Below are 9,674 nucleotides of genomic sequence, written 5' to 3'. Positions count from 1 at the left end.
CGCGCTGGGGGCCCCCGGGGGCTCAGCCCAGCGGGGCGCGACGATGGAGGAGCCGCAGCGCGGCCGCTCGCACACCGTCACCACCACCGCCAGCTCCTTCGCCGAGAACTTCTCCACCAGCAGCAGCAGCTTCGCCTACGACCGCGAGTTCCTGCGCACGCTGCCCGGGCTGCTCATCGTGGCCGAGATCGTGAGTGGCGGGGCCGGGGCGCAGGGAGGGTTCAGGGGGGCGCGCTCCGGGCTCGGGGGGTGGAGGGGCGCTTCCAGCGCCCTCTTGTTCTGGAGACTGAGATCCGGGCTTCCCAACGTTCCAGCCTCCAGGACCCCCTCTCTCTGAGTGAAGTCTAACTGTCTCCTGGCGGGGGCTGACTTGGGGGGCTCGTGCCCGCCCCTCCGGCCAGCCGTGGGATGCAAGCCCGGCTGGCCGCACTTTGGCTGCGTGAGTGTGTTCAGGCGCCGAGGCCTGGTGGGCAGCGCGCATCGGGAACACCTGTGCCAGCCTCGCCCCGTGCCACGTGGGTGACCCCCTGGAAGCGAAGCTTTCCCGCGACCTGGAGCAGACAGGCGGCGTCGCCCTCCCCTGACTGTCTCCCAGGTGGTGACACTGAGGGGTGTCTGGAGGAGAGTTCACGCGGTACAGAGCCGAGGGCTCAGGCCCTGCCCGCTGGCACAGCCGGCTTTAGACGTTCTGGGCTGGAGGCAGGGTTTGTGTTTTCCCATGGGGCGGGCAGAGGGCTGGCAGCTTAGATGGGCTCCCCCGCAGTTCCAGCGGGTCCTTAGAGCTGAGGACCCTAGTCCCTTTAACAGACAAGGATGCACACTGATTGTTTTGGCTTCATCATCGGCCTTTTATTTGTTACGTGTTGTCCAGTTGGAACTGACCCATGGCTGAGCCTTCAGCAGTTTTTCACAGGCAGTAAATTGCATGGAAGGTGATTGCCCATCCTTCTCCTGCAGAGCAGCTGGTGGATTTGAACCGCGCGCCTTTGGGATTGCAGTGCGCTTTTTTACCACTAGGCCACGAGAGCGCCATACCCGCATGCTGTGCGCCGTCTACACAGTTGTAACCTGTTGAACTCATTGCGGTCAAGTGGGAGCCGGTTCATAGCTGACCCTGCACTGGGTTTTCCAGGCCGTAAACCACAGGGGCCAAGCCATCTTCCTGTCTGAGCTGCTGGTGAATTCGAACCGCCAAAGAAGCAGTCTTTGGGTTAGTATCTCAAATTCCTGTAAACTCAGGGACCCTTTTGCATGTGAGGCCTGGAGAGAAAGTCAATCTGTGGGTGAGGAAACTGGAAATTTATCCTAGGCTTGCCTGTCTTCAGAGCCCTGCCCTTAACTGTTCAGAGGCATCCCTTCCAAAGCTCTACCAACTGTCGTCGTTGTGTGTGTGTACTTTTTATAACTTGTGAAAGTGAAATCTAAGCTGGGCCTATAGGGAATGGAAGCTGCCACATTGCAGGAGTGACTGAAGACTTGGCTGGTTCCTTTAAGAACTGTTAGCGTCCAGTGACTTAAGTAGGGCATCTGGAATCAGCCCCCATCCTGACCTCACCCCTGGAAGCTCATGTGCCGGTCAGATTGGAGGAGAGTAGACTCGGTCCCTTCCTGGCTGGTTTCCTCAGGTTCTCTGAGGATGTTGGGTCAGGAGAACCAGTGAATAGCTGAGGGTACTAACATCACCCTAAGAAGTCTCAGGAGGTTAACAAATATTTGCTGTTGGGAATGAAGGAGCTGGCAGATTCCTCTGAGCAAATGAAAGCTCAGGTTGCGGGGTGGGATTGTACCCGGGGGGTGGGGAGTGGGGGTTCGCATCAGATCTGATATATGATCCATATGCTCTGAGGGAAGTACCTTCAGCAGGTGGAAAAGGAAGAAAACATTAAAGGTTAGATGACTGGAAATAATCACAGTGGACAAAACTGGCATGTATTCTTTTGGTTTTAGTAAGAAATCCAATCTTTTTTTATTAAAAACTCTGTTGAGCCATCTCTTATCCCCATTCGTGGAGTGTGTGTGTGTGTGTGTGTGTGTGTGTGTGTGTGTGTGTATTTGTCACTCTCTGGTTAAAGATGAGTTGGGGTGGATCGTTGAGTTTGAGCATGGAATGTTGTGAATACTCTTCCCAGCTGAGTCACAGAATAGTTAAGAGGACTTCTGCTTTCCTGCCTAATTTTCTATTTCTAGAGTTAGGAATGATCTTTTCCTGTTTCCTTCTTTAGACATGTAAGGGAGTTCTGGTGGTGTGGTTTTTAATGTTGTTGTTTTTCATTTTATTATTTTTTTGTGTGTGTATTGTCAAATTGGATCTGACTGGTACAAGAGCATCTGGTGGATTCAAACCATATACCTCTGGGATTACAATTCAGATTCTTGCAGAGTTCTGGTGGTTTAATGGTAAGGAGCTGAGCTGCCAACCTGACGGTACATGGTTTGAATGAAGCAAGTGTTCCATGGGACGAAAGTGAGCAGTTTCCTCCCATCCATGTTACTGCCCCTGAAAACCTGCTGGAGGGTCGTCTATGAGTTGATTCTTACTCAGTGGCACATGTCAACCACCGTATAGCCCCAGTGAGTTGTAGTGGACTTGACGGCCAACAACAATAACAACAACAACAAAGCTCTAGTTGTCTAAATCTCCTCTTGGGGGGCTAACACACATTGGACATTCCAATAAAGCCCACCTCTTAGCCGACCCTCCTGGAATCTCTGACCTGTGCCTATCTGGTCATGTTTCCTGGGGCATGGTTGCCCTGGATCTCCTGCCCCATCACCCCGAGGACCCCTTCCCCATCTCTTCTGTGGGTCCCTCATGTGCAGTGAGTATCTGGTCTTACTTTCACTAATGGGGACACACCATCTCCAATGCATGTGGAAATTGAGTCTTGGCATCTCTGAAAACGACTTGGTTTGACTGTTAGACACAATCTGTGCTTGGCTGGTAAAGAATGCTGGATTGGAAAGTATTTTTCTTTAGAATTCCCACATCGTTCCTCTAGTGGCTTTTAACCACTGTGATTCTTGATCTGATTCTTCTCTAGAAGCTTCTAGAATCCTATTACCCAGGGATCTTTCTCAGTGACATGCCTGATTATGTATTTTGTTTTTATTCATGATTCCGGGGGCCTGGTGTGCTCTCTCTTAACCAGGAAAATCCATTTCTTTTTAAGATTTTTTTTTAACTTTAAAATGAAGGAATTTTTTTTTCCTTTTTCTCTTCGGAGTGGGGAGCGAGCTGGTGGGGAGGGGTGGGCAGGGAGAAAAGTGCGGCAATGAATGAATGGAAATCCAAAACCTCTGTAAATGTCTATTAGAATTAAAAAAAATTTCTCAATATTTCCCTGAAATTCCTTTTATGTTTTTAATATAGATTTTATTTAATTTTATACTTTTTCTTATTGACTTAAAACCTGCTGTTTTCACTTACTCTATCATGAAGTCTGGTGGGAACTCTGGCTGTCTGATGGGTAATGAGTTACTCGCTCAATGTACAGGTAGGTCATTGATTCACCAGCTGCTTCCTGGGAGAACGAGGGGCAGACTCCTCCCGCGCGGTTTACAGTCTCTGAAAGGCCACTGGAGGCTCAGCTCTTAGTCGGTTGACTTGCTGAATATCACAACTATTTTTCACGCTCTCTGTTGCCTTTCATTCTTGGAGTTTTCTGTCTTGAGGAGCTATCGTGTTTGACTTCCTCAGTCTTCTATTTTAAGACTATCCTGTTTCCAGGTGTACCCGTATCTTAGTTTTCAAATCCTGCTGTAACAGAGGATGGCTTTAACAAAAATGCATTCTCCTGGCTTAGTAAGCTGGAAGTGGTAACGCAGTGCAGCCTTGGCTCTAAGGGGAGGCTTTCTCTGCCAGCACAGGGGAAAGGCCTTTGTCTCCTTGCAGGGTCTGTGGGCCCCTGTGCCTTGCTGGTCTCCATGTGTCCTGGTGTCCCTCTTCCTGACTCTTGGAGCCTCTCTGGAGTCCCAGGCTCAAAGGATTCCCTCTGCTTCCAGTTCCTCTTTCTTGGTGTTGGTCAAATTCTTACCTTTCTGTATAAATCCTTTCTGTTCGCTTGTCTCTTCTTTTGTCTCTTGTAAGATAAAAGCAGACACAGACCCCCCATCCCAGGGAAATGTCCCTTATGCAGAGAAGGGCTGTCACCTAGATCAGAGGACTGCAGATCACCCTCTCCTGCCTCATTAACATAAATATAATATTCATGAACCTCATCCAGTCAGGTCTATTAACAAATAGAGGTCAAGATTTACAACACATGGCATGTGGGAAGATAATGATATCAGATAACATCATGGGAGATGATTATATTGTTACACAGCTACCAGCACGCACCATTATGTAACTGCCAGGACACCGGGAATCCTAGCCTAGCCAAACTGACAGGACTTGGGGCGGGGGGATGGGGGGACACACACAGAGTTCAATCTGTGACAATCGGTGTAGACCCGCCCTCATGCTACTGAGTCAAAACTAACTCACAACTGACCCTCCAGTGCGTTTTCAGAGGTTGTAACTAGCACTAACGGAGATTACCCGTATTTCTCCCACAGAGAGCAGGTGATAGATTCAAACCACTTGCCATTTGGGTTGGCTCTGAAACTTCACAAGTCACCGGACTCCCTGAGTCATCAAAATCTTCCTCTCTCCATCTTTGCTCATTAACTAGCAATTCTCTTGGGAAGAAATGTCTGCAAGAATCTTTCCGTTGAAAGATATGCAAATTTTAGGATTTTGTTACTTATTCAAAGCTGTTCTTCTCCAAAGTTCTACTGGTTTACAATCTTATCAGCAGTATGTGGTCTATTAAAGTCAAATGTTTCTTAAAATTGTAACAATTAGATCCCCTTAAATGATATACTGTGTTTCATTAACTCTATACTATGGGGTTTTTGTTTGTTTTAATATCTGAAATTAGAATGCACTTTACAGAGAGTGCTGTCATTGGTTGCAAAGAAATAGGAGACCACAGATTATTTGGGGGTGCAGGGCTCAGTCCCTGCTGTGTTAACTTTGACCCTTGCCATTCCACTCTCCCACCCCCATCAATGCGATGCTCTTCCTTGTTTAAAAAAAAAATAAAAAATCCTGAAACAAAGATTAACTTCCAGCTCAACTTCCTGCCTAAACCTAAGGGGAAAGGAAACAATACAGAGAACAAAACACAATGTTTCCCTAAATCTCTGGTCAGAATTGCAAGGCTGTTTTCCTCACAGTGCAGAGATGGGAGTAGGTACACCCACCAGAACGTACTGGGCTTTGCCAGTGTAACATGACATTGAAACCACATCATGGTAGTTTCCCTTCTTTTACAAGTTTAATAACAAAATAGCCACAATGTAATACTTGACTTATGAATTATAGGATGCTGCAGTCTGATGACCATTAACAGGAGTTGAAAAATAAGAGCAATTTGTAAGACGCTGAGTTAATTGCTCTCATCCGGTTATTGGTGACTTCAGGATTAATTCTAGCATCCACGGTCCACAGAGTAATGTTAATAAGGCACCTTTCATTTCTTACTGTGTCATGAACAAGCTTAGTTAGGGAAAAACAAGTAGGATTTACTGAGAGCAGGGGTGTAAATGATGCTAGTGAGTTCTTTTTAAAAACATATTGCATTCCATGGCTACAATACGTATTCTTTGTAAGAAATTACAAGTGGTTTCCTTCTTTCTTTCTTTTTTTTTTTTTTTTATCTAAAGAGACTCTTATTCTAGCTATTACAGTGGTTCTTAGCAGGTGCCAAACTCATTCATTGCTATCAAGTTGGGACCGACTCATAGCTGACTGTGGTGAGTTTCCAAGGCTGTAAACTGCCTACGAGGAAATTGCCCATCTCTTGATTTAAATTTTTTTTATTATCTTAATGGTTGGGATTTCTACTGGTGTTTAGAGAAGTGGGGACTAGGGGTGCTGAATGCCCTGACATGTGTGGGACAGTCCCCACAGTGAAGAATTGCCCCTCTCCCCAAAGCCTGCCAAGGAATCGTGATGTCAAAAACCACTGTTTGCTGCTTGGAGTACGTGACTGCACAATGGCCTCAGGGGTTACACAAAACCAAATCGAAGCTGATGCTGGCGGGTCGATTCCCCCTAAGACAGAACGGAACCCACCATACAGGCTTTCCAAGACCAGAAAGGAAAAAGAGATCTGGTGGCACAGTAGTGAGAAGCTACGCAGACAAACCAAAGGTGTGAGGTTCGAACCTACCAGCTGCTCCACAGGAGAAGGGTGAGCAGTCTCTTCCCAGCCAGGGGGTTGGTTCCGATTTGAAGGTACACAGTAAGAACAACAGGGCCCGTGTAAGCTGTCTGCTCACGGCTGTGCGCCTCTCTGCTGGTTATCTTTCATTTGTGCCTCCTCGGCCACTTGACCCTTCCTCACCCTGTCCTCCATTCTGCAGGCAGGCCAGGCCCATGGGCCCCTGTGGTCCCTGAATCCTTCTGTGGTGGCAGCAGCAGTAGGAATAGGCAGGTTGAGAGGAACTGGGGCGCTGTTCATGCCTGGGCCACTTCTGGGCTGGTTCTAGGCCCGTTGGCCGTGTCACCCTGTAGAGTGTGAGATCTGACACCCTGTCCCCACAGCTACTCCCTCAGCTTAGATAACTCTTCCCTGTTCCCACCTCCCTGCCCTGCCACCACGCTATTAAATGTTTCCCTCACTCTGCTTCATAAATAACACCCTTAATAAACCCTGCTCAGATTACCCAATCTGAATGTGCCGAGTTTCCTGCTGAGACCGGATATATTTTTGCCTTTCCTTGTCAATGATTAATTTCTTAGGATATTCTTAATGGGCACCTATTCCATGAATACCCTGGTACCTCCTGTCCAATGGATGTGTGTTTTCTTACTTTAGCAACAAGCCTCCTTTAAGCTAATTCCTTCTGTATGTCCGGTGTGTTCTCTAAGCATGAGTTCCTATGGTTAAGAGAATGGGAAGGACCTAACAGTCTGTTTGTAAAAAAACAGCTGTTGAAAACCTTACTGAGCACAGCTCTCCCGTGGGATGTGTGAGGTTGCCGCAAGGTGGAAATGACTTGAAAGCAACTGGTAACTGATACCTTTGTTCAGGTCAGGTGTGTTGGGTACACAGTAAAATTAACAGTTTTCCATTTAAAAAGCTCAAACTCATTGCTGCCTACTCGGAACTCACTCATAGCTGACCCTCCAGTGAGATTTCAGAGGCTGGAAACGGCACAGGAGGAGCCTGCCCTTCTTTTCCCCAGAGAGCAGCCAATGGATTTGAACCACTTGCCTTTGAGGTGACAGCATATCCCCTACCATGTGGCCACCAGAGCTCTCTTTTTCAGTTTGTTATGTCTGAGCAGATAGATACCATCTGGTCAGAATCGACTGACCCTCCAGCAAGTTTTCAGAAACAGTAAATTGAATGGGAGGAGAGTTCAGTATAGAGCCTGTGAATTTTGGGATGTACATGGGGGAAAATATCCCCACACCCTTTATTGGATTTTCTGGTTCACATACCAGAAATCCAGTCTCTTGCAAGTATACTAGTAAGGGAGAGTTTTGTATACTCACAGAGCGGTACAGTTCTCACTTTCAAGTTTGACACATTTAAGTCATTCCCCAAGGAAAAGCCATGCTCCCTCCCCTCCACTTCCCAGCCCTGACACCATTGGTCTGCTTCCTGTCTGTCAACTCACCTCTCCTGGGTGTTTCACATGGATGGAGTGGTATAGAACATGACCTTTGGGGACTTTTCTCACTGGACATCATCTCTCCCAGGGCATCATCCTGTACTAGGAATCATCACACTCCATTCCTTTTATTTCCAGATGATGTTCCATTGTACATGTCCCAAGGCCTTCTTGCTGTCAAGCCAGTTTCGACTCCCAGCAGCCTATAAGACAGGGTCGGTTGCCCCATAGGGTCCCAAGGCTGTTGTCATTCTTTAGAGGAGCAAAGTTCTACATATTTCTATGACTTAGAGTGACTGCTGGGCTCTAACCACCTACTTTTGAGTAAATAGCCAAGCGCTTGACCCCTGTGCCCTATTCCATGAATAAATAGCACATTTCATTGATGCATTCCTCAGATATTTGCACTGTTTCTACTTTTTGGCTCTTGTGAATAATGCTGAATAATAATAATAATAATAATATTCTTATGAATAATCTTAAGGTACATAGTTTTGTGTTGCTGCATTTTCAGTTCTCTTGGGTATTTACAAATTAAGTTCCTGAGTTTTACGATAACTCTACAGTTCTTGGGTGTGACGAATAGTGTCTAATTGACTAACATAAGGTTGAACTTTTCTCCAAGACAGATTTGTTTGTTCTTTTATCCGTCCATGGTATATTAAGTATCTTCACTAAAACTACACTTAAAAGGCATCGATTCTTCTTTGGTCTTCGTTATTCATTTGAACTGTGGTCTTGGAGAAGGGTGCCCAGGATCCCCTAGATTACCAAAAGAACAAACTGATATATCTTGGAGGATGTGCACGCAAGGTGCACCTTAGAATCAAGGACAGTGAAACTTGAGCTCACACACTTTGAACACGTTGAACATTTAATATGTGTTTCTTAGCCATTATTTCTTCCTCTGTTAATTGCCCAAGTTTCCCCTTTAGTCGTTTAAGAAAATAGAGCTTTTTTTTCCTATTAAAATATTTTAAAAATTAAAAATCAGTGGAGGGGGAGCTCTAATGAAATGACTTCTTAGAAGGTTCCAAGGTGCTGGGAGCAGGGACGATGGTGGTATGTTCAGATAGGGGTGTTCATTTTGAACTCCCTATATTTCTAAATGACCTAATTTTTAATACTGAGAATAGATTTATAGCAGAGTAATAAATGCTCCTTGTCAAAACAAATTTCACAGTGTTTACGTAGAGTGGGAAGAGAGTCTCCGTGAGCCATCCCCCTAACTCCCTCCTTATCTTTCAACCTGGCTGTTTCGCATTCCTTCACATTTTTATCTATAAAGAAAAGAGTGTACAGAAGTTAAAGTGTGCATATATGAATGACGGCATATTATGTAGAGATTCTACTGCTTTTTTTTTCATTTGATGTTTTCATATCTTTCCATATTCCTTTTGTATTTGCCTTGTTTTTCTTATATAATGAGTATTTCTTTTCCTATCTATAATTTCTAATTTTAATCAAAAGAAGTTTATAATTTTTATAAAACATGAACTATTTTATTTACTAGTCATTCTAGTTAAAAAAATTAAAAAGGTAGGGGGGAAAAGATGGAAAGAGTACAGAGTCACTGTACCAAAAAGAATTGGCTGACACAGAAGAATTTCCTGAAACAACACTTGATCAAGAGGCACATTGCAAAGAGGACTTGGAGGGGGGTAGTTGTGCAACAAAGAATGAGTATTATTAAGAAAAAAGTGAACTGGGGGAGGGGAAAAGAAGTTAGCAAGGGAAAATGTGCAACAATGAATGAATGGAAATCTAACTTTTCTGTAAACTTTTATTCAAATTACAATTAAAATCAATTATTATTAAAAAATTTTTTATTTGAATGAAAGTTGACAAATTGGTTTTTCATTCACTCATTCATACAGATTCCCTACTTCTTCCCCCAAATGATTTGTAATGCATGCCTTATTTCAGATTGTTAATTGCGACACACATAATGTCTGACCATCCATTCATTTCAGATTGATTTTCCATTCATATTTTCTTTTTTTTTT

General features: G+C 45.1%; 1 protein-coding gene across 1 annotated transcript in view; it reads left to right on the top strand.

Moving 5' to 3' along the window:
• Positions 1-13: 13 nt before the first annotated feature.
• The window catches only part of CMTM8 (CKLF-like MARVEL transmembrane domain containing 8), an 80,239-nt gene continuing 70,578 nt past the window's right edge, over positions 14-9,674 (top strand). Inside the window, exon 1 of the mRNA XM_006890622.1 lies at positions 14-190. Within this exon, the coding sequence (XP_006890684.1) occupies positions 44-190 (147 nt within the window). The 5' untranslated portion in view covers positions 14-43. The remainder of the gene's footprint in view (positions 191-9,674) is intronic.

This window comes from Elephantulus edwardii, unplaced genomic scaffold, assembly GCF_000299155.1.
Source record: "Elephantulus edwardii isolate Elephantulus edwardi_28Jun2011 unplaced genomic scaffold, EleEdw1.0 scaffold00091, whole genome shotgun sequence".
In the NCBI taxonomy this organism is placed as follows: domain Eukaryota; kingdom Metazoa; phylum Chordata; class Mammalia; order Macroscelidea; family Macroscelididae; genus Elephantulus; species Elephantulus edwardii.
The sequence above is the reverse complement of the archived record's forward strand: the minus strand, read 5'-3'. Positions and strand labels throughout refer to the sequence as shown.